We start from the raw sequence: 26,807 nt of genomic DNA on the forward strand, positions 1-26,807 counted from the left end.
TTTCGGCGGAAATTGCGAGCGATCGAGTCTGGGGAATAGATACCCTGAGATGTAATAATATTAAAATCTTGAACAGAAGAATTCGTGACAATATGTAATGGTTGGAGTCCAGACCCTTTAACAAAAGAGGTCATAAATTATTAGACTTGACCATCTCAAAACAAAAAAAGACGACGAGCGGTTACTTTTAACACGTTAGATTATTGAACAATAGGCATTAGTTGGGTTCCGAGTTAGTGTATTTTTCGTAATTTAAAATGATTTAATAATTTTTCAGTAGTAATATTTACGTCTAGGTATAAGGAATTCATAAAATATAAACCGTTGTATTTATGCGATGTCTATGATAATATGATCAATTGGTTCGGGAAGCCGGCGAACGGTTAATTATATGCTTTAGCATCTGTTATTTAACAACATGTTCTCGTATTCTCCTTGGACATTCAATATATTTGGTATTACCAAACTTACTCACGGAATTAACAAAGCGAATTGAAGGTAGTCGCCGAGAGAACACATCTGTCTGGCTTCCCTATTCTTTTAATTGAGATTTTTATTCAAATAAATTTGGCTTGGGACGAAGTGTGCGACTTTTCCGTGGGCTATCCTATCTTACCAAAGCGACAAAAGCGAAGGAATCGAAATTGGTAATTGGCTTGCCTAATAGGGACTTTTTTAGTGTTAGCAAAGTCGGAACCCTGGATACCGGAAGAGCATCTATTCCAGTAGGGCGGCGCCGGCATTTTACCGCGCCCTTGATGTGGTTGAGTTATCCCGTTAAAGCATCGGTTTCTGTCGAAGGTGTTGGAGGACCAGCCTAAGGTGGTTACCCTAGATAGACCCCTGTTCCGAGTATTTTCAGTTGGTGAAAGGACGCTTTCACGGAGTTCCAATCGAAGAAAACGAAGGTTGCCATTGGGCTTTACTACTCGAGTTAGCTTGGTAGACGAAGGAACAAAGCGGATAATGGCTATGCTATCCTTTTCTGACGTATGGGGGGGATTTTTTAGTTGGCAGAACGAAGGGATCGTGACAAATATGAAGCTGTTTCGATGATTTTCCGACAGCCTTTCTGAAACATCCAATAAATATTTACACCCACTTTAGGAGGAGAAGTCATCTAGAATTAGGTTGGGAATTGACTCTGACTGAAACCGTTTGAGGTAACGGAGATTGGATGATTTCAGATTCACGACCTGGTGATTCATATATCCCTGATCTTTATCGCCGTAAGTCGAGGATACCATTTTTTACCATTCTTCGATATTTGAAGCGAACGGAAGGTAACAAACGATAGAGCGAGTGACCATGACTTGAAAGTGGAGTAAGATCTCCCGTCCCGGAAACATTCGTTATGTCGGATGGATGCCTTCATCCAAATAAAATATTGATATGACTATTTTGAGTGTGGACAAAAGACTTGAAGTATGTTCTGTATTGCACATATGATAAACATGTGTCATTACCTCTACTGGAACGAGAAGCTGTATAGGCTGGAGCCAGGAGCTATTTGGAGTAACGTGACTGCAGAGGCGAAGGCGAACAAACTGAAGCTGAATCTAACATATTCTTACAAGCGTAAACCAGAGAGGTGTTCACGGGACTCCTGACATTGCTGATGCAAACCACTTCAGTATATGTTTGTGTTTGAGGTTAGTGGAGTGGACTCCTAACTTTCGGCATGCTGGCAGAGCTTATCTCATCATTGATTTGGGGGAGGTTGACGCGACCTAAACCTCGCGCCACCCACGTACCTCAAATGGTTCCTGACATCAGGCTATCATGACCACCGAACCGGAGCAGCTCCTTGTACCTAACGGTATAAGATGAATCTTCACCAATCATCATCATCATCAACATCATCATAATCATTTACCACCAAGGACCTACATATCAGAATTCAAAGGAATCCTACCTTCATCACCCTCCGGCAGGAGGCAAAACATGTCATTATTTTACCTGTCGCTGAGCGATATTCAATTAATTTCTGGAGGTGCTGGGGTTGGACCGTGAACTTGGCTGCTCTCGAGCTGGCTACGTTGACGGATGGGATTTGGACGGAGACCAACCGAAGCAACACATGTTTTGTCTCTAGCCACTCCTAAAAATACCTACTTACAGCAATAACTCACAAAATTAACAATCCTTAGTCAAATCATTAACCTAGAATCTTGTGCATCTTGAATTGAATTTGCCTATATAGAATTTCGTGTACTTGTATTTAACTGTCCCATTGTATTAGCACATCATCGATTGCAGTAACCAGAAACGTTTTGGCGGGCAAAAAAGGTAGGGAAAAGGTAGTTGAAATCAGGGTAGTTGGTCATTGTCTTATTTTAAAACCATACAGAATGTAACACGCCTCATCTTAAAGAACCAAAGTTACCACAACAACAAAATAAATCCTCCAATGAATTAATCACTGCCGAAACAAAAAATTGACACAACGTGACATATTAATTCGATAAGATTGAAGGGTTGACGTGCCGCGAGAAGTTTAAAATCAGACAGGAGAAATCATTAGCTCTCACGAAGTGAGAAGGTAGAATCAATTCGTCTTATATGCAGGAGGGGGATAGGGTCATTACACTACCTTTTTAAAACAAACTTTTCGAAAACAGAATAATTTTAGAAATTAATAATTAAAATAACATAATATTTTATAAATAACAATTAATTACAACAAAACTGTTAACAAAGCATACATTTTTTTGGATCATAAAAATGCTGTCAAAATTGGTTGTAACTGTAACAACCTCTAACGATCGTGAGAAAAGATCACGGTTGTAAAAAAACTTGTAAAAAGTAAAAAATATTCAATTTAAGTGCATTTAAATCGAAAATAAAACGACTCTAGATAGTTGACCTAAACGCATAGTTAAAGTGAGCTCTTACAAAGTACATTTTGTGTAGGTTTGAAATTTTAAGTTGTTGTTGAGAGGCACAGCAGACGCTCGCTGAAGTTTCAGCACAGAACATGAACACAGAAGCTAAACAGTTGTCAGAGCCCAGCCCGGGATAAGACAGGCCTATGCTTGTGGGACGTTGAACAAGTTGTTTAGTCTCGAGTGTTGCCAGGGTTTGAAGCCAATCTAAATTAATCCATCTAATTCTTTGAAGCATGCAACATCCGCTACGAATCATTTGCCATGGGAAATTCTCTTTCGAATTACTAATAACAAAGTTAGTTAACAGTTAGTATCCAATAATTATCAATATCAATCAACGTCATAATGGATTAATTGATTCAATTTTCACCATTGGTGAAAGTGATTAAAATTGTTACGAGTATTTATTCAATCGAAAAATATTTCCACAGGAAAAGTGCCACTTTCAGAACGCTAATGTACAATTGTAATGCTATTGAAATTCATGAATTACTATAATAATATTATTTATTGTCACAATAGGCTTAGAAGAGTTTTCATATACCTTTTTGAAGACTTTATTTGCATAAACATTATTATCGTGGAGAACACTGTCTACTGTTGTATGGGTTAAATGAACTGCTACCTCATAGTACGTAAATTAATCTTGAAAATACACAATGCATTATCGTTACTGTTTACGTTTTGTGCTATTTTTCATTACAAAGTCTATCCAGAAAGAGAGACGCAAGATGCATTTCTTTACTTATCGCAAATATAAAATTAAAAAAAAAGTAAAATTAGATTTATTCTGAAATTGAGAGTATTGACGATTGCTGACATTTTAATTAAGAACTTTCTGAAGTAAAAATGTTCTCATTTTTAATAGGTAGCTAGAATTAAAACAAAACTACATGATTTTAAAATTTTATTTTTTAAGAAAATCTTTTCTGAAAGCCTTTTACTTTGTGATGGCATTATTCATTTTATTAAAACACAAACTTTGTTTAGATCACTTCATTATACATAACCTCTACATGTTTCATGAACGTAGTTCACCTAATCGGGAGTAAGTATACACATGTATTTGAGTGTATACTTACTCTGATGAGGTTACCTTCGTTCATGAATCATGTAGATGTTGTATATAATAAAGATGTGTAAACTTGTAAGATATGTGTTTTAATAAAATAACATAAAAGTTATGACTTAAGATTTTCATGTCAAAAGTATAATTGAGATTTATTTTTGGAGTATTATGCCATGTTGTGTAACCTCCTTCTTTAGTCAATGTTTCTAAAAGCGTTACAGTGTCCACCATCATGCGTAATAGATTACCTGTGTAATGGCTTATTCGTCCGGCATAATGGTGGACACTATAACGTTATCCGAAACGTTGGCTAAAGAATCTAAATGCAAAAATTCCCTAGAGTTTTAATTTTTTTTAATATTTAGTCCTTATTTTTTTTGTATTTCGTGTTGACCTAATTATATTTTTAATCCATTGTATATATTTTTAATCCAGTATATAATATATATTTTATTTATATATAATATAATTTATATAGAATATATGTATAATTATTATATATACATATATTCTGCATGGACTGTGTGGTATTGTACTAACTTCCCCATATACACCGGTATAATTAATACTTAACTTAAATAACTATAAATTTTAACTAGCCATGTTCACTTTTTGTGTTTTATTCGTAGAACTCCATTTTTTTTATTTTTTATTTAATTAAAATCAAATTTAATGATAAAATTATTAGGTTCTGCGAGTATACTTTTGGTTAGTGTTTTTTTACAGCTGTTTCGGCTTTCAAGACCATTTTCAATGTGGTTTTAACCTCGTTTAGACGACTTATTTATATGGTTTTATTTTACCCCCTCCAAATTTAAAATGATTTATTACTGGTTAAACCGATTTACTGACAAAATAATTGTGACTATAGATTTTATATTCTGTGTGGGTATTTTGAAGTCTGTTTTCCCCACATTAATGTAATCTTAATCGTTACATCATTATTAGTAATCAAAAGACAATATAATAGGTTGCTTACCACACTCCCCGGCATGTCTTACGCGCGTGTTGAGCCTGCGCTCGCAGCTTTCCTTGCGCAGCTCGCAGTGATTGGGGTAGGTGCGTCCGTCCGTGGAGCAGACAGGCTCGCGCAGAGCGGGGCAGCGCGCCGGGCACTGGCACTGCGCGCGCATGTCCGCCCCCACCACGCAACTGGCGCCCCAACGGCAGAACGTCTTCTCGCATGGCTCTGTTGAAACAATCAAAGCACAACACTGTTAGTTACCTTAACTCATGTAACGCCGTCTCTTAAGCCTAGTACCTACCTCACATTAATTCTTACATAAGTCACTTACTATGAAACTTTGTTATAAGCCAAAAGTAATAAGTTATAAGTCTAAGTGATGGAAATAAGTTAAATGCTTAAATTAAGTTGTTAAACGCCCTCGAGATGATATGCAAACAATAAAATCATTATTATTGAGTAAAACCGATTTGAGGCGAAGGCGTTTAGTGTACGCCGAACAGTTTGAGCCTCAGCATTAATAACGACGAAGAAACAGTGGCGTTGCTAAGGTAGTTAGTCTCTTAGCCACTACTAACTTACTCAATGTAACGTACATACTCCAGAGCTCAGCTCAATAGCTCAATGTGACTATACTTATACTTACAATATATTTGGGGTATCAAATCACTGAGCGCCGGCTGGAAGCGAACCATCAAGAAATGAGTTTGTTTTGCCGTCCAAACAACAATATGTGCATACTAGACTTTGAGATTAAGGTGTTTCAAACTCTTATCACATTTGTTGATCATTAAATAAATTACAATCCTCGCCATTTTAAATTATGATTTCAAAGGACCCCGTCAAACGCATATTCTCAGCCATTTAAGCTTTTGTTAAAATTGTGATCAACTGCCAAAATTTACGGTCAGCTGATAAAAATTTGATCAAACGCTAAAACAGGCTGAGAATCGGCTTTTAACAGGAATGTTCAAATGTCAACAATTTAAAAAAAAACCCCTGATTTGATTGACATCAAATGTAATAGATTTTTAAACATAAGAAATGTCGGATCCGTGAGTATGTAAATTTATTATTTAATGTATTTCATTTCAATTTTCCTGTAAAGTTGATATCTTTATTCCAGAAAATATGCTAGCCGAATAAATTTTTCTTTTCGAAAAAATTCGAAAAGTAGCATACGTTTTTCATGTTTACCCAAACAAATAGTTTCCGGTTTCTTTCGCTTTGTGAAAATCGGTAAAAAGTCAATGCACCCCATTGATTCTTTAAAGCCTATCGATAACATTATGTTTGTGTACTAAAGAAGAAGAAATACATTTCCTGTGTCACCAGCAGTGTTCACCATAAAAGTATTTATTGAGCAAATTCAAAGAATGCTTTTACGTTTGTGACATTGAACAAAATGCCAAACGTGCCTTTTTAAGGATTCGAGGTAACAGATAGGATTAATTTTTTAGCACAAAATATATAAACATAATTTAATCTTGTACGAGCGCAGAACTAATAAGAATCACGGAATATTATAATTGTAATAATTGTATGTTGAAAACATCACGAAAACTGACGGGATACGGGAAGGAAGAGTATGAATGCAATATTGCAACCTAACAAAGATTAATGCTTATGTTGTGTTTATAATTTTCCGTTTGTAATATCTTAAAATATTTCAAAAGATTACTTAAAAAACCAGAAAACTTGAAAACGAATCTGAGTTCATTGAATCAGATTTCACGTAGGACTAACTAACGCACGTACAACCGAAATGGGTAGGTTTGATAAATAAAAATCCGGAATTAGCTCTAAAAATAACTACGGTATTTTTCTACCACCCGTGATTGCATTTTGTACATACTTGCGCTGTAAAAAAATAGGTCACCGTAATAAAAAAAGGCTGGAAGGGTTATCAGCTAGTCTTGTGACATTAACAAGTACTCATCGAGCTCCGTACCCACCTAGTACTTAGTACCTACCTAGTGCCTGGTGCTCCAGTGCTCCAGTTTGTGATACTTGGAGATTAACTTTTAATTATTACTCACGGAAGTAGTCGCTTTATTAACAACTAGGTGATCGACCATAAAATTAAATTAGTTATTAACCGAACGAAGGGTTTCTTATAAAATGGTGGATTGATGTAGACATAATAAGTTATTATTTAAGTGAAGAAGGTTGCTCGGAAATATTTACATTATTTAATAACACGGAAATTTTTATGTATTCCGAGATAATAAATAATTCTGAAAGTAGTCAAAACAATGGTAACTGGCATTAAACTATGAATATTTGTAAACAAATTAAAATTTATGACGGGCTCCGCATGCGAGAGGTAAGGCTCTCGACCAGCATTCCGGAGAAAGCGGGTTCAAGTCCCGACGTGTGCAAGTTAATTTTACTTGTGTTGTTTCACAATTAATTCATTAGAAATAGCATATAGTGTACTTGTGGATCGTTCAATAGTGGAAAATACTATAAGTATCGCCCTGGTGTAAGATCACCATTCAGAATTGAAACGTTGCTTGCCGTGTTTGGTGACCAGATCCCCCAACCCACTACATTCAGCCTCACAAAATCTGCGGTATTTAAATAAAGATATATTCTTGGGAAAATCCTCAATCCACTCAACAACCTAACCAAAACCAATTATGTAATCGTAAGTCTAAGAAAAGTAATGACAATTATTGTTATATTTTTTATCCCGGTGTATTTGTTTAGGCCATTCAGTAATCCCAAGGTAACCCACAGAATTAATCAAACGGAATACAGTTCAAATACACAAAAATGATACATATGTCACCTGTTTCAGTGACACAGAAAATTCTACACCACGAAATAAAGAAAAAGTAAGAAAACCAACAATGGAAAATTAGGTTTTCGAAATTAACCCTTAAATGCATGATTTATTTATTTTTCTGGAAAAAATATATTTTGTAGATATTTACATGCATATGCAAGGAAATATAAAGAATTTTATTTTTTTGTAATTTTTTAATGATATTTGAATAAAAAAAATTGTTGCAGGTTTACAACACCATGTATTTAATAAAAATTAATATGAACAATTTACGTATGAAAAAAAATAAAAAATCTAAAAAAAATTCTCAAAACTAATAAGTGTACCGGAAAAATACGAGTTATTACATATAAGTATTGTATCTACTTACCTAAGAAAATCAAAATAATAACAGCAAAACAAAACTGTAATTCTAACCTCCAACCAATTTTCGAGAATCTTCACTTTGTTAAAGAAAAAGTGACATATTATGACATTCGCGAAAGAAAAAAAAGGTGATGCCACTCGATAAAATATATTACCGTGAACTTGATAATTCTAAAACGGCATGCATTAAGTATACACCAAAGAGTTAAAGGTGGTTTGAACGGTATGTTGCAGTTTTGCAACAGTATGCATTTTTAAGGGTTAAAATAATTTTACCTGGAGTTTTTGTTCGAGGCTTAGAGAGAGTTAGTTGAGATTCACAAATTAGTGGAAACTCAAAAGAGCTAATAAATCTTATATACTTGTCAATTAAGGATCTATAGAAACCAATACTTATGTGATGTCGATATATTTAATATTAATTTTGCGAATTTTGTGGATCACGTAAAAAATTTATTTCAACACTATTCCTAAATGGAAGTTGAATTTTTGTAAACCAGTCAAATCGCTGTATTTTTTAATTTATGTTCTTGTTTTTTATTTTTGTTTCTTGCATATATTATGTTTTATTTTGATTATCTCTTTCTCATGTTTCAAAATTGTCTGTCATCAAAAATGTACCACCTACATGTAAAAGTTCTCTGGACGTTAAATAAATAAATTATTTAAAGAATAATTAGTATTTATGCCACTCTTATTTGAAACAAGAATAGTGGCTAAACAGCACCAACCACATTAAAAAACAAAATATAAATCAGAAAAGCATCACAAAAACCACATTAAATCCCAATAAAGACTTCAAAAGCGGAAATATTCAAACAGTTCAACATTCCAAGTACACAAAAAATTTAGGCCAAAAATATTTTGGTTCATCAGCTCAAAACAAAAAAGGGGAAAATTACCTCACATAATTATAAATAAGGAGCAAAGATTCAAAAGATATATACTTTAGTATAATACTACCTTTGGAAAAATATCTCTGAATTTTTAACTGGAAATTTATGCGAGAAACTCCCGCTTGTATCAAACAAATTAAAACAAAAAAAGCTATTTATTGTTATTAAGTTTAATTTGTAGAACTCCATTTTATTTTTTTATTTTTTTATGTATACAATAATATTATTATTGGGTTTATAAAAACAGTTTATATTTAAACAAGTTCTGCTGTGTAATTATTATTACGCGTGACAGCTGTTTCGCCCTCTAAAGGCATTATCAAACTGTGGGTAGCCCACTTACAGACGATACATTTATATTATTTCTATGTAGGTATTTTAATTTCAATTACTGATTTCTTAATTGATTTCTGTGTAAAAATGTTAGAAATTATTGATGGTTATTATCCAAGTAAAGTTTCCCCAATTAGTGTAATATTTAAATTTGACTGAATGTCTTAATGTTAGTTATTCCCAAACGATGACTCATAGGGTTATTTTAATAGTATAATTAAGTACTTCAATGTGCACTCGTATTTGCACTAGGTTTGAAGATATCTAGTAGGGGTGAACGAATTATATTGGTTTGTTCATTAATTAGAATAGCTTTCGGATTATTAGAATTTTTGTTAATTTCTAACTGCTCTAAAAGATTCAGTTTACGGCCTTTATTTTGTACGTGTAACGGAGTTGGTTTATTATTATCATTAAGTGAGTGATTTTCATCTAGGAGATGTTTGGCAAATTGAGATTGCATTTTATTATAATTTTTAAAAGATCTTATATGTTCTTTGAACCTAGTGTTAAAGGACCGACCCGTTTGTCCAACATAAACAGCGTTGCATTCGTCACACTGGAGTTTATAAATGCCACTATTTTGTAATTTGAGTACCTTACTTTTTGAGTTTTTAAGAGATGATCCTAAGCTGTTATTTGTGCGGAAGGCAATATCTAAGCCACATTTTTTGAGGACTTTGGCAATTTTATTAGATGTCTGTCCGATGAATTCTAAACACCCGAATTTATTATTCGTTTTATTATTAGTCGCTGGGTAAATTAATTTAAGGTTATTTTTGTGTTTATTATTATTAATTATTTTTTCGATGTCTCTACCCTTGAAGCCATTATTTTTAGCAATAGTTAGGATCGTATTTTTTTCCTTCTCGTATGCTTTCTTGTCGAGTGGGATGTTAGTAAGCCTATGTACCATTGAGTGGTAGGCAGATAATTTATGTGACCATGGATGTAAAGATTTATAATTAATGGTCGTATCTGTAAACGTAGGCTTACGGAAAATTTCGAACGTATGTTTATTATTTTCTCTACCAATTGTTAGGTCTAAAAAATTAATTTTATTATTACACTCTCTTTCAACCGTAAAGCAGATTTTACGGTTGATGGAGTTAGCAAATGTGACAAAAAGATCTAATTGTCTGTTGGTGCCTTTCCAACAGACCAAAATGTCGTCAACATAACGAACATAGTAAATGATGTGTTTGCTAAAGATTGAATTTAAAATTTGTTTTTCAATGTAATCCATGAATATTTCTGCAAGAAGTGGACTGAGGGGCGATCCCATTGGTAATCCGTCGTTTTGTTGATAGAATTTATTGTTAAACTCAAAGTAGTTGGTTTCCACACAAATTTTAAATAGATCGAATAAGTCTTTTTTAGTAACTGGGTTTATATTAGATTCGTCTAAAATATCTTCAATGATTTTAAGGCATTCTTGAATAGGTATATTGCTAAAGAGGCTTACTACGTCTAAAGATATGAACTGGCAATTGTGCGGTAGATTTATGTTTTTTATTTTATTTACAAGTTCGAGAGAATTTTTAACGCTATGTTTTGGGGAGAATTTAGTATGTTGTTTGAAAAGAAAGTTAAGTTTTTTGGCGAGTATTGTCGTTGGGGCGTTTATAAAAGAAACAACGGGACGTATGGGGATATTATCCTTGTGAATTTTAGGTTGTCCGTATAATGCAGGAGCCCTTGGATTCATCACCATTGCACTTCTTCTAGCGTATTTATTTGGGAATATTGATTGGCAATTATTTATTAGGTTGCGCACGTTTACTGAAATTTTGTCCGTTGGGTCCTTTTTTAAGATTTCAAAGTCTTCTGGTTTTAGGAATGCTTCTACTTTATTTAAGTAATCAATTTTGTTTAATATAACGACGGAATTCCCCTTATCCGCTTTAGTAATTGTGAGGTCGCTATTTTTAATTTTGGATTTAATATCATTTAAAATTTCCGTTTCTTTTATATTGAATTTATTTTTATTTTTACTGGTTGATTTCAAAGTTTTTCTCAAGATATCCGCTGTTATTTGTTTAGGTAAGCCGTTATTTTTTTATTTTAGACAGAGAAATTTCTGTGTCGATTGCCAAACATTCAATTTGTTTTTTAGTGATATCTGAATTTATTTTATATTTGAAGCCTTTATCTAGTAAATTTATTTCATCTTCTTCAAAAGTTTCACCTGATAGGTTAATAGTTTTTATATAAAACTCCGTATTTGTATTACTTTGATATTCATTGACTTTTACATTTTTATTTTTAGATTCGACAAGTTTTTTAAGTTTATTTTCCTGAGTTTTGAATTTATCAGATATAATTCCGCCGATGTGTTCACGAGTATCGTAATCCAGGGTATCAAATTCCCATGGATGCAGTTTAAAAGTTAATTCCGAATGCAATACCTTGATGTAGTGAAGTATTGTGTCCCTTTTCCGACAACATTCCTTAGTCTCCTCCTTCAGCCATATCCTCTGCGCTCGATGCACAGTTTTTATGGCTGCCGAGGATTTGCTTTTGGTAGAAATATGCACGTACTTGGGGATCACGTTTAACTTCAAAAACTCTTGGTTAAACCAAAGGTTTTGCACTATTTTCCGATGTTTTAATTTTAATCGTCTGTAAAAAATCACTTGGGTAGCTAAAACATCGGAAAATATCGGGTAGCTAAAACATCGGGTAGTAAACATTAACTTCAAACACTCTTGGTTAAACCAAAGGTTTTGCACTATTTTCCGATGTTTTACTACCCGATGTTTTAGCTACCCGATATTTTCCGATGTTTTAGCTACCCAAGTGATTTTTTACAGACGATTAAAATTAAAACATCGGAAAATAGTGCAAAACCTTTGGTTTAACCAAGAGTGTTTGAAGTTAAACGTGATCCCCAAGTACGTGCATATTTCTACCAAAAGCAAATCCTCGGCAGCCATAAAAACTGTGCATCGAGCGCAGAGGATATGGCTGAAGGAGGAGACTAAGGAATGTTGTCGGAAAAGGGACACAATACTTCACTACATCAAGGTATTGCATTCGGAATTAACTTTTAAACTGCATCCATGGGAATTTGATACCCTGGATTACGATACTCGTGAACACATCGGCGGAATTATATCTGATAAATTCAAAACTCAGGAAAATAAACTTAAAAAACTTGTCGAATCTAAAAATAAAAATGTAAAAGTCAATGAATATCAAAGTAATACAAATACGGAGTTTTATATAAAAACTATTAACCTATCAGGTGAAACTTTTGAAGAAGATGAAATAAATTTACTAGATAAAGGCTTCAAATATAAAATAAATTCAGATATCACTAAAAAACAAATTGAATGTTTGGCAATCGACACAGAAATTTCTCTGTCTAAAATAAAAAATAACGGCTTACCTAAACAAATAACAGCGGATATCTTGAGAAAAACTTTGAAATCAACCAGTAAAAATAAAAATAAATTCAATATAAAAGAAACGGAAATTTTAAATGATATTAAATCCAAAATTAAAAATAGCGACCTCACAATTACTAAAGCGGATAAGGGGAATTCCGTCGTTATATTAAACAAAATTGATTACTTAAATAAAGTAGAAGCATTCCTAAAACCAGAAGACTTTGAAATCTTAAAAAAGGACCCAACGGACAAAATTTCAGTAAACGTGCGCAACCTAATAAATAATTGCCAATCAATATTCCCAAATAAATACGCTAGAAGAAGTGCAATGGTGATGAATCCAAGGGCTCCTGCATTATACGGACAACCTAAAATTCACAAGGATAATATCCCCATACGTCCCGTTGTTTCTTTTATAAACGCCCCAACGACAATACTCGCCAAAAAACTTAACTTTCTTTTCAAACAACATACTAAATTCTCCCCAAAACATAGCGTTAAAAATTCTCTCGAACTTGTAAATAAAATAAAAAACATAAATCTACCGCACAATTGCCAGTTCATATCTTTAGACGTAGTAAGCCTCTTTAGCAATATACCTATTCAAGAATGCCTTAAAATCATTGAAGATATTTTAGACGAATCTAATATAAACCCAGTTACTAAAAAAGACTTATTCGATCTATTTAAAATTTGTGTGGAAACCAACTACTTTGAGTTTAACAATAAATTCTATCAACAAAACGACGGATTACCAATGGGATCGCCCCTCAGTCCACTTCTTGCAGAAATATTCATGGATTACATTGAAAAACAAATTTTAAATTCAATCTTTAGCAAACACATCATTTACTATGTTCGTTATGTTGACGACATTTTGGTCTGTTGGAAAGGCACCAACAGACAATTAGATCTTTTTGTCACATTTGCTAACTCCATCAACCGTAAAATCTGCTTTACGGTTGAAAGAGAGTGTAATAATAAAATTAATTTTTTAGACCTAACAATTGGTAGAGAAAATAATAAACATACGTTCGAAATTTTCCGTAAGCCTACGTTTACAGATACAACCATTAATTATAAATCTTTACATCCATGGTCACATAAATTATCTGCCTACCACTCAATGGTACATAGGCTTACTAACATCCCACTCGACAAGAAAGCATACAAGAAGGAAAAAAATACGATCCTAACTATTGCTAAAAATAATGGCTTCAAGGGTAGAGACATCGAAAAAATAATTAATAATAATAAACACAAAAATAACCTTAAATTAATTTACCCAGCGACTAATAATAAGACGAATAATAAATTCGGGTGTTTAGAATTCATCGGACAGACATCTAATAAAATTGCCAAAGTCCTCAAAAAATGTGGCTTAGATATTGCCTTCCGCACAAATAACAGCTTAGGATCATCTCTTAAAAACTCAAAAAGTAAGGTACTCAAATTACAAAATAGTGGCATTTATAAACTCCAGTGTGACGAATGCAACGCTGTTTATGTTGGACAAACGGGTCGGTCCTTTAACACTAGGTTCAAAGAACATATAAGATCTTTTAAAAATTATAATAAAATGCAATCTCAATTTGCCAAACATCTCCTAGATGAAAATCACTCACTTAATGATAATAATAAACCAACTCCGTTACACGTACAAAATAAAGGCCGTAAACTGAATCTTTTAGAGCAGTTAGAAATTAACAAAAATTCTAATAATCCGAAAGCTATTCTAATTAATGAACAAACCAATATAATTCGTTCACCCCTACTAGATATCTTCAAACCTAGTGCAAATACGAGTGCACATTGAAGTACTTAATTATACTATTAAAATAACCCTATGAGTCATCGTTTGGGAATAACTAACATTAAGACATTCAGTCAAATTTAAATATTACACTAATTGGGGAAACTTTACTTGGATAATAACCATCAATAATTTCTAACATTTTTACACAGAAATCAATTAAGAAATCAGTAATTGAAATTAAAATACCTACATAGAAATAATATAAATGTATCGTCTGTAAGTGGGCTACCCACAGTTTGATAATGCCTTTAGAGGGCGAAACAGCTGTCACGCGTAATAATAATTACACAGCAGAACTTGTTTAAATATAAACTGTTTTTATAAACCCAATAATAATATTATTGTATATATAAAAAAAAAAAAAAAAAAAAAAAAGCTATATTAGTTCTATCAAATCTAGGCTTAGAATTACCGTAAAAGAAATAACTAATATTTTAAAAACATTGTAATAGAACTTACTGAAAAAACCCTACCCAAACCATGAAGCGTACCATAGAAGTCGCTGAAAACCCTCTCTTAGTGAGGAGGATTAACAATATATAATAAATATCTATAGTAATGAATAAATAAAAAGTTAAATTGTTCTGGAAAAGGACATTTTAACAACAGCACTCGCTAAGTTTTGATTTGTGAAAGTAATTTTAAAGAAATATTTACTTTTACTAAATATTATGCAATAAAAACTAAATTAAGAATGTTATCGAGTTCTTTTCCAAAGAAACAATCTTGCTATTTGATATTGTAATAATATAATACATGAAGGTTACGGCATAGAACAACAAAACATTGATGAGATCAAATACCGAGGCCATGTAACGATCATAAACAATGTTTGTCTTATAACTTATATGCGAATATGTTATTATAAGTCTTATTCATATTTATCTAAGGAATGATCAACATTGGGATCTGGGTTTGAGTTTCAGTTGCGACTGTTATCTTTTTGTTTTATTTAACATTTTCACTAAGAGATGGTAGTTAATCTTCTTTTAAGAGATTAAATTATTAATAATAGTTACGATTAAAATTAAAATTTTTATTGAAACTTTTCCTGCTGTTTTAGTTTTTTTATCGTCTACCTGACCCCTGCGGCCCAGAGGTGATTCTGTCGAAAACAGCTCCATTGAATGATCCAATCATTATTATTAATGTATGTTTAAACTTTTTCCTGTCCTTTTTACTATTATTTGTGGTTTTACCTATTTACCGCTCAGTGGAAAAATAAACTGCGTTATTAGAAATCTTCTATGAAAAATCAACAAGGGGATCACGTGATTCCGATGTCGTATTTTTTTCGAATAATCCTAGCTGAACAAAAAAGCTTTCATTCTGAGCACGTTTCCATACCTTGTTGTACTTAAGTGAGGGGATACGGTAATATTGGCAATTCCTTCTGTTAAAATCTCGCAAATGCCAAAACACAATGAAACGAATGGCGTAAAGTCGCCATCTTTGCCGCAATGGCTTTATATACATATTCAAATGGCAGCTATCGTCGTTATTCAAACGGGGAGCGGACCAATTTTTGCTTTCAACTTTTGCCTGTGACTCAAGTCACAAACTGACATTCTAAATATCAGTTCACTGGAATATGAATACTTTAAAAATGAGTACAGCGCCGGAAGGGAATAGTCTCAGCCCTATATATGCAGAAAAAAGGGAATTTCATTTGAATTATTACACTTATACCTATTTCAATTTTAAGAGGAATCTTTCATTCCATCGTGAATAAGCTCGTAAAACTACATCATCTGTGAAGTTTTCCGCAGATAAATATTGTTTTACGCCCTTGAGGTGATTTTATACAAAAACGGCGATATAAAAATCAACCAAATATTATGATTTTTATTACCTTATTATATGACTTAACCGTGGAAGGGTAAAGGAAAAGTTATTCAAATTGAAATATTTATATTTTCGACAAATTACTAAGTTGTAGTGAAATTTAGTTATTATAATACATTGAAAGATATAAAACTTTTTTGAATTTTTGTATTATTCATTGATCTTACCAGTTTCAGCCTATAAATTTGAGAGGAGGGTATGGGTACCGCCGCGCCGCCTCGGGAACTATTTATTAGATAAGCAACATTTCTGCCATAGGTCACTCCAAGTATTTCATTGCGTTTGGTGATGTAGCAGAAGTGCCCGGGTTTATGGGGTCAGCTATATCCGGGTCTAGGCGACAAATGCGTCTGTCCTTCCTTCCCAGAACTTTTCCCTTCCTATTCTAAAAAGACTCTCCACATAGCATCCCCAAAGAAGACATTAGCCATGATAAAAATTATTTTCGTCAAGGCCTGTGTGGAGTCGATGCAAAAAAATGACAAATTGCACTTTTCTGTTGATGGTCGTGACGGGCTGAAATCGGTAACGGTTAATAAATACAAAAGTGGAAAATTTGTGAAAAAAAGTGAAATTATTTCAATAGATCATATAATTGAAATATCAAGGTTTACAATTATTAAGAAATATTTTTTTTATTTATTCATTAAAGAGTTCTTTTAAAAGTGTTATTTTTTTTAATTATTATTTCAGTGTATCAAGTATCAACAATCTTTTAAATTTTATCATAATTCTTAAAAAACACTATTTACCATGAAAAAACATCATCCCATTTAAATTCATTAATTCAAGAAATTTACTTCAAAACAACGAAAGCACAAAATTTTCTAGTTCTTTTCGTATTGTTTATTTAATTTATTTGCCCATTTACCTTATTCAAATCAGACACCTTTTTCAGTTGTTAATAGTGATAAAAACTTCGCCTCTTTTCTCCACTGAAAGATGTAAATTTTATTTCCGTTTACATGTTGAATTGTATAATTTATTTATAGAAAAGCGCGGCCTTAAGCAGCCACAGAGTGAGCCTTTCAACCCTTCCCAAATGCCACAGGGTGACTGTACAGTGTACACTGTAAACTGCACCCTGTAGCACGTCTCTTGTTTCCGAAAACAACGTACAGCAGATAGATGGGATATGACCTTTAGCTCAATTTCAGATTCTAAATGAAACTTGGTAACGGAGTTGAGTTTTTTTCTATTATTTTACCTCAAATGGTAAGACATCAAAATCAGATGCTGGTTAACGACAACCGTACAACCTTTGAAATGTTCTCATTGGTTTGGCTTTATCCTCCTTTTGAAGTGTTTTGTTTTGTTAGACGAGTGTAGATTGTAGTGTGTTCTACCTTTTTTAAATGACAGATTCGTATGATAAAAGGTCACTTCCCAAATTGTCAGACCCCTTAAAGCGAATGGTGTGTTTGAAGCTAGGAGTTAAGAGTTTTTCTATAAGCTGGAAATAACGGAAAGTAGAGAATGAAGTTGGGAAGGATACGCACGCAGCCTTTTCCACGGGGAGGTAGTATTTAAATTCCAAGCGCGTAGCAAGCAAGTTAAGGCCAGCGAGCGATTTGTATAAAAAAGGCGAGATTCTGGGAATCGGTTAAAGTCTTCTAAGTCCTCAAATGGTAATATAATCTTGAAATACCCCTCGCAGAAAAAAGGATTTGAAAAGAGAAACTAAATCTTCATTTTCTGAAAATGCTTATTTGAAAGAAAGTTTCGTAATCTTTAGTTCGATTAAGAAAAAAACAAGTAAAACGATTTTTGTTGTTTGTTTTTGGGGTGTTATGCCGTGTTGCGCTAACTCTTTCTTTAGCCGACGTTTCGGACAGCGTTGCAGTGTCCATCATCAGGGCAGATCCGGTAGATCCGAAGATGTGTACACACATCATTTAACGAATTCTTCGGTTAATTATATTTATAAAATAAAACTTCTTGATTTTTTTGGGGACGATTTATCTTACTAATTAGGTATATCTCAAGACAAATATTTTCACATTGATGTGGGTACTTATTATTATTACATCTATAATATATTTCGTCTTATTGTAAAGGTCCTGTTAATTAAATAACAATATTCACCGTCATCCACCACTATAATGAAAAGCAGGCAGGTAAGACGTACGTTCCTTTGAAATGCTCCACGATTTTTTTTTTTTTTTTATGTGACACCTCACAAGAGTGTCCCTGCCTGTGCAGTGCACAGACAGGGGAACTATGTCACCACCCGGTTGGGCGGCGTTGTGAGGCGGAGTAAGGTAGGGGCTGTAGGAAGGGATTTGTTAATGCGGGCCTTGAAGAGGCTCGGATTATAGGAGGGAGGAAAAACAGATGCCGGTAGCTCGTTCCACATACGAGCCGACTTACACAAAAACGAGTCGTAAAAACGGCCCGTTCTCATGAAGCCAACGTCAACCGTGAACGGGTGTTCAGTTCGTGTCCGTCGAGTTTCGCGCACGTGCACCGGTGCATCAGGAATCAATGCTGCTAGCTCCTTGGAGCAGACTCCATTGAAATACCTGTAGAACAGACACCGCATGCCTACATTGCGTCTATGCATCAGAGAAGGCAATCGGTCTGTTAACAACGGATTGTCAATCAGACGGATCGCTCTCCTTTGCACAGACTCAAGCAGGTTTATCAAGTATTTTGGGGCACCAGCCCAAAGGTGGCTCCCAAATTCAATAGTTGGGCGGACTTACACAAAAACGAGTCGTAAAAACGGCCCGTTCTCATGAAGCCAACGTCAACCGTGAACGGGTGTTCAGTTCGTGTCCGTCGAGTTTCGCGCACGTGCACCGGTGCATCAGGAATCAATGCTGCTAGCTCCTTGGAGCAGGCTCCATTGAAATACCTGTAGAACAGACACCGCATGCCTACATTGCGTCTATGCATCAGAGAAGGCAATCGGTCTGTTAACAACGGATTGTCAATCAGACGGATCGCTCTCCTTTGCACAGACTCAAGCAGGTTTATCAAGTATTTTGGGGCACCAGCCCAAAGGTGGCTCCCAAATTCAATAGTTGGGCGGACTTGAGACTTGTACAGGGTCAGCAGCTGGTCAATGTTGAAGAATCTCCTAGCCCTGTACAAGACGCCCAACTTTTTGGAGGCCTGATTTACTCGGGCTTCTATGGATCCCCGATACTTGAGCTGGTCTGATATAGTAACTCCAAGCATTTCAATTGAGTCTTTATTGGGGAGAGTGCTCCCATCAAATTGCACCAGACAGTCATTGATCTCCCTCTTTGCTGAAATTAGACACGCTTGGGTTTTTGAGACGTTGAAACTGACCAAGTTGGCCTTACCCCAGGCACGAACCATCTCTAGGTGGTGGTCAATTTTTCACTTCAAAACTTCCCGAGCTGTTCGGACATCATAGGTGGAAGGGGGCTTGTCAAAAAGATAACCCTCGTGAACGGTGCTGTCATCAGCGTAGCAGTGAATTGGTGCACATTCAACGAGATCGTTGATGTGCAATAAAAACAGCGTCGGAGACAGCACAGATCCTTGTGGCACCCCCGCATTGATTTGGTGCGGTGAGGAAGAAGAGCCGTCAACCACGGTTTGAATTGTTCTTCCCCTCAGAAAGTCAATTGGTCAGTCGATGGTAATTTCCCGATAAACGCCCGGTGCCAGACTCTGTCAAAGGCTTTGGAGATATCCAACCCAACGGTTTGGGTTTCACCAAAACGTTCCATGTACCGCCCCCAAATATGCGTTACATATCTGAGTAGATCGCCACACGATCGGTTTCGACGAAATCCATATTGCCGATCGCTTAGGATATTGTTATTCTCGAGATATGTGAGCAATTTGTTGTTAACCACCCTTTCTAATACCTTCGAAAGTATGGAAGTGATGGCTATGGGGCGGTAGTTAGAAGGGTCGGAACGGTCCCCCTTTTTTGGGATTTGGTGGACGATTGCCTTTTTCCAAAGATCTGGCACCTTTCCACCTTTGAGAGAGAGCCTAAAAAATTTTGCGAGCACTGGAGTCATTTCTGCAGAACACCTCTTGAGGACCAAGGCAGGTATTCCGTCCGGCCCACTGGCTTTGTCGACTTTCAGCTCGTTCAAGACTCGGAGAACCTCTCTGTTCCGGATCTTCGGTTCCTCCATTTGAAAACCGCAGTGCGGAATGGAAGGGCGAATGGCGATGATGTGGATATGAGCTTATATCAATTGGATTTATCTTTCATTCAAAATAATACATTTCTAATATACGAATACTTTAGACAGATTAATTATTTATTTACGCTACTTCTTAAAAATATTTCTAAGAATACTGTTTGATCTGCGATGCATCATTCAATTACAGATATTTCAGCAATACATATATCAGAAAAATTGAAGAAATTGACACCCTTTCAGAAATTTAAGTAGTCCACCGTAGCTGTAGATACCTACATCGTGGAAAAATTGTTAATTTTTTTTTCCATGTTCGTAGAATCATCGCACGGTCGTAGCTTCGTAGCCGAGGCCAGTCACGATCGTTGCTAGTGCGACAGTAGTGCCATCTGTCAGGAGTGTTGTCAAATAATTTCCTGTCACGTCCGTACATACCTAGATAGATGGCGTATCATACCAGCATATAGGTATACATCAGGGACGGGGAACCTTTTTACCGTCGGGGGCCATTTGGATGTTAGTAGTATCAGCCGTGGGCCGCATTTGGGGGGTGCGAATCTTTTCAGCATAATATGGTGTGCAGGTCGAATTTCAACTAACACTTGCTTCTGCTTTCCTTTGAAATGCGTCAGCAGATAAACTCGCAAGTGGAATTTTATTGTGCATTCGGAACACAAAAGCGATTTTAACTTAAGAGTGAATCCGTGTGCCACTTTAACTGTACTACACCCAGAACACGAAAATGATTTTCCTTCTATTTTTCCTCCTCCAATTCTCAATTAGCAATAATTTATAACTGCATTTGGAACCCGAAAACTTGAAAATGCATCATTAAGTGAATCCGAAACTACAACTTTATCTGTGCATTCTGAATATAAGACTGATTTAAAAATAAGAATGAATCTGCATTCTAGTCCTCCACTCCACCAGCTCTAATTATAATTGGACTCAGAACACGTTTTTACAGCATTTTACAATATATTAAGGAAATGGAAATAGTTTTTATAATTGCCCATGGAACTCGAAAATGATTTTATATTTATTAACTACATATTTCACGAACTATAAATGTTCTCACACAAGAGAGAAAGCCGTTCTCACGTTTTTTTGTGGTACTTTCAGCAGGCCGCACGAAAAGTGCTCGCGGGCCGCACCAAAAGTGCTCGCAAGCTTTAGTTTCCCCACCCCTGGTATAGACGAAGAAGGTTACCTTGTATTCCGAGCTCGCCGTCGCCCGCACGACTCGTGTTGTGTAATATTATCGGCCACACCGTTCGTAAATATTGGGTTACCAATATTTTTCACGCAACATTAGTTATATTATTTATTTGATATTATGAACTTGTTTTTTGCCAAATTTCAATTCGGTTGAGAGGCATTGGACACAAACAAATTTATACAATATTCCTAAAGTTTCAATATGTACGTCTGTGTTACGATACAAATAAGAAACATATTTCCAATACCATGTTTGAATTCTATTTTTGCCTGTAGTTGAATATGGAAAATAGCTGAAATGGACAATCGTGTAGAAGGAGGAATGGTCTAACAATACAAAAGAATAGTATTCGTAGTCGAAAGTAAATTTTGTACCAACGAATAAAACTGTTTATCCATTAATTAAAAAACACTCTGTTTTTTCAAACTATCTTCGCCCTGATTCCACCAAAAATATTTTTCCGTAATTACTTAGCGAGTAGCAGACGGGAGAGATAAAAATAAAGCAATTCGATCGACCCTTACGTGTTGTTCGTTCTCCGTCTACGTTCAATGTTGAGGTTCAGTGTTCTCATTCCAACTTTATATGTCCGTTACAGTTGTCATTGATTCCAATCTCAACTTTATTTCTCCGACTTAAGGAAGGGTTCAATTAGTTTGAAACGTGACTTTGGATGGAGTGTACCGAGTCAATTACTGAAATATGGTCCAATCGTCCAATGCCGGGATATTGGACGGCTTATCCGAGCACGTGGGGAAGCTAAGGACGATTTTCAATCTTAATTCACGAGACGTTGAGTGAACATGGGAAACGAAACCGCAATCAGAGAAATGCCGATCAGGCGGAAAAGTATCGATTTTCTTCCCGCTCTGATTTCAGATTTGTAAAAGTTGAGGCAAAATGCATGGTCGTCCAAAAAGGTTTAATAAGAACATCGCATATTATACTACATAACATGGTATATAACTAAGATATGGTATAGAATGTTGAAATAGAAGAGTGCTCATTTTATGCTTCATTGGAAATTATATAATATGGACATAGAATATTATGGCAGATGCTGTGGTAAATGATCAATCATTGAAAACTGTATTACAGGGACAATAAATAATTTGCATCATTATACTGAAATAAGTAAACGCTCGTCGAAAGTGGTTTAGCAAAGAAACGAAAATGCTATTTACTTTGTTTATTCTAGAGTATATGATCAATGAGTATGATTCGTTAAAATTGTAATAAAGCAGAATCCGAAGCTTAATCCCCACGTTCGTTGTATTGAAGTCAGAATGTGGTCAGATTTTTCATAATTTAATGATTTACACAACGCCATTTTCGTGAAAAATCACCTCGAGGGAGCATAAAATAAAGATTTGACAAAGTAATAATATCAGTTGAAATTTGCTCTAATCTTCTTTAAATGCATTTTCAAGTGAATGCATCAAAATTTCGCGATGTCAACGTTTCTCTTATTTCCGTTTACCGAGCGAGCGGCGTCTTCTAAAGAATTTCCCGTCTGTCCCAAGAAAGCAACTAACGTGATATGTTTATTTGCAGTTCAAATATATAGGTTAAGTCAACATGACTGGGAGTTGTGAGTATTTCCGTCGAGCAGAGCAATAGGAATATTTACGGCCAGGACCGGTAGCCGAGACTCTACGGCAGGAGGCTGCTGGTAAATAAACACTCTTTCTTCATTGCAAGCGAAATCTCACGATCACGAGATGTTGTTCGTTTTTCCAAATGCATGCACTGGATAAAAATAGAGGGATTGTTAAAAATGCTGAATTATAAATTGTCTTATATTCCAGTAAACAGTAACATAATTCAAGTCAATCGGTTGTGGAACTTCACGTGCAAGATAATTTAACTGAAAATCGGTTGTGGAGCTTCAAGTGCAAGATTACTTAACTGACAATCGGTTGTGGAGCTTCACTTGCGAAATTTCTCAACTGATAATCGGTTGTGGAGCTTCACATGCAAGATTATTCAACTGATAATTCAGGGAAAGATTAATATATAAATTTACCTAATAGAGGAATCGTATTGTTTTAAAACCTAAGTGGGTCGCGTAACCAGTAACATAATCCAAGTCAATGTTCCGGGCTGTAGTTAGCAGGATGAAGATTATCCATTTATCCAAATTTCAGTTAGAAGACCACAAAAAGAAATCTAAAAGCCAAACCACCATTTTAGTTATTTTTTGTATCAAATAAATGTGTTTGGATTGTAAAAGACAACGCATAATTGTGGAGGACATTTTACATGTATAAGTTGTTTATTTTTAAAGATAAGATAAATTATTTATTGTTATCAGGTTTAATTTGTAGAACTCCATTTTAATTACAAGTTTTTCTTTTACATATTCATTAAAATAATTATTCAATTTATTAAAAAAAACATTTTATTAAAAAAATAAGTTCGGCTATGTAATTATTACTATGCATTGACAGCTGTATTGCCTTCTGAAGGTTTTGACAGTTTGATAATGAATTCAGCAGGCGAAACAGCTTTCAGTTGGGGAAAGTTTTTTTTCAGAAGTGGGTCGCGTAACCAGTAACATAATTCGAGTCAATGTTCCGGGCTGAAGATTATCCATTTATCCAAATTTCAGTTAGGAGACCACAATAAAAAATATTTCACCAATAAATGAAGATATCATATGTCTCGACGCCATCTAGTGAGAAATTTAGCACTAACAAAGCCTTTCCTACAAAAATAAAGTTGGTTGTTTACAGGTGAAAAAATATAATAAGCAGTAATTGTTGATTGAGGTGCTAGTATCTACATATTGAATCATTTGGCGGGTTGGAAATAAGCCGACATAGCTCATTGGATACAGAGCAACTGACCGTACATCAGAAGGCACGGGTTCAATTCCCGTTGGCGGCATTTATTTTTATTCGGGACATGTTTTCAATTTGTATTAGTTTTTCGGATGACTAATTATTGCTTATAATTATTTGTTATCCTTTATGCTATGCATAAAACCTTGTCTTATAAACGTTAGTTCATCATTAAAAATTAAAAATAAAATCAAATTTATAAACTGTGATTACTTCTATTGGGTGATTGAGTAACAGTGCAAATTATTTATTGAAATATACATTTTTTATTTTGATGCTATTGTCCCAGAGATTAAAAAAAATAAAAAAATATATAAATATATAAATGAAATTGCCAGTATACCTTGGAGTTATAAACTCGAATTATCAAAAAACATCTAGTATCATAAAAAGCGTATTGCATTAAAAAATATTGTTAAAAAATAAACAATTTGGTTGAACGAAAACTCTTAGGACGGGTTGTTTCGGAGAATTTGAACAATTCATCAAATTTCAACATTCATTTTCAAGTTCTGCGAAAGATTTTTTCGAATTCTGTTTTTATTTCAGTTTTGTCAAGCAACTAGCCTATAATGATATAATAACAGAACTTGAATAGGACTTTCACAGAACCCGTAATTGAACGTTGAAATTTGATGAATTGTTCAAATTCTCCGAAACAACCCGTCCTTAGACTATTGTCGGTATGTTATGTGTTATGATATCGCAGTCAGTTACCACGAACCAAATAACAGTTTGCCGAATAGCCCCACAACGTACGATAAGGCAATCTTTAAACGACTTCTAAATAGCTCCGCATATTGTGTGGCCATACAGGAAAGGTTTTCTTTGACCCTAGACCTGAAATTATTTTTGATAGTGGGTAGGAACCGAGGATTGCAATAATCTCGGGGAGTTTGTAGGTAAACGTTTTCCGTTAAAACTTTATTAATTTAACGTTAGTTGTGTTGATTCAAAAGAATATATTTGAAGCATAAATCAATCACCATAAACGAACCATTATTTTGTTGCCGACTAGTTTTGCCTACATATAAACCTTGTCAGAGGCACAATAGGTATAAAGTTAATTGATAATCATCAAATTAGTAGTCGTATAAAACAAATGTATCAGAAAATGGGTGGTTTGTAGAGTGATTGGTTTATTAGGTGAAACCACTGAGTGGTTGATCTCTACAAGAAAGAAGTAACAAGAATAATAATGTTTTACTGCATGTAATGTAATAACAATATTTAGTAAAATATTCATTTGTTCTCCGTTCAGGTATAGATCAGATAAACATGTTTAATGTCCGAAGTACATTATAAGCATAATACATTATTTGAAACGACATGTATGGGCTTCTCGACGTTTATTACCATCAATAACAAATAATATATCACCAACTTTCAGGACGTAAATAACCTTAACGATAGTAAATCAAAAGGAAGAACACCTATTCCCTCTCAATCGAGATTTATGTTCACTTCTTGTTGCGAAACAGCTGCGAAATAAATTTCAAAAAGACGTCGTTTAAAACAATGGATGTTCGTGTTATAACGCCGCTAATGTTCGCCTTTGAACGTAGTCCCTCATTTATTTATGATTATATTTCCCAGAAACACGGAGTCTGCTTTTCTACATCTAATACTTGGTGTTATACCATACATACTAACTTTGTGTAGACTTTGGTGTCGCAAGACGCAAACACATGTTTTGTGTCGCAAACTTGAATATCGCCCCCGAGTAAAAAGCGCCGGGTCGCCGTTATAATAATTTATCGGGGAAAACTTTGCGAAACAGGCCCATACTTCACCCCGTCGAATAGTGCCTTGTTTATAATTAACTTGTTACAGGTAAAGTTTCTTTATTAGGATCAACCAATTTTAGCTGCGGAGCTATTGTGCTGTGTCCCAGGATATTTATGGTGGCCTTTCTTGGGAAACGTCCATTGTGCACGAATGTGTGTTATTGGAACGTGCCGTGTAATCTACCTGCTCGTACAAGAAAGCCTTTGGGTCCTTTTCGATAATATGATAATCTGCATAAAATAAACATCGCACATAAAAATTTCAATGACATTCGTTGTGATGTTAGCCTATCATAGTAATAAGTTAAAATTAAACATATCGGCAAAAATATTTTTTTATTGTACAAAATTTTAACATCCGTGAAAAAGATTATCACGATTAACATTAAATAGAGGAAATTTAATGAAGGGAAAATAAATAAAATATTTTTTCATGCAATTTTATGGAAATGTATTTCACTTTTA

The 26,807-nt window shown here is 34.6% G+C and overlaps 1 protein-coding gene across 1 annotated transcript in view; it reads right to left on the reverse strand.

The window, feature by feature from the left end:
• The window catches only part of LOC149424818 (agrin-like), a 683,339-nt gene that overhangs the window by 210,471 nt on the left and 446,061 nt on the right, over nucleotides 1-26,807 (reverse strand). The window contains exon 3 of the mRNA XM_089647215.1: nucleotides 4,937-5,146. Coding sequence (XP_089503341.1) covers nucleotides 4,937-5,146 — 210 coding nt within the window. The remainder of the gene's footprint in view (nucleotides 1-4,936; nucleotides 5,147-26,807) is intronic.

Source organism: Hesperophylax consimilis, chromosome 3 (assembly GCF_061612785.1).
Source record: "Hesperophylax consimilis isolate HC1 chromosome 3, BYU_Hcon_1.0, whole genome shotgun sequence".
NCBI classification, from domain to species: domain Eukaryota; kingdom Metazoa; phylum Arthropoda; class Insecta; order Trichoptera; family Limnephilidae; genus Hesperophylax; species Hesperophylax consimilis.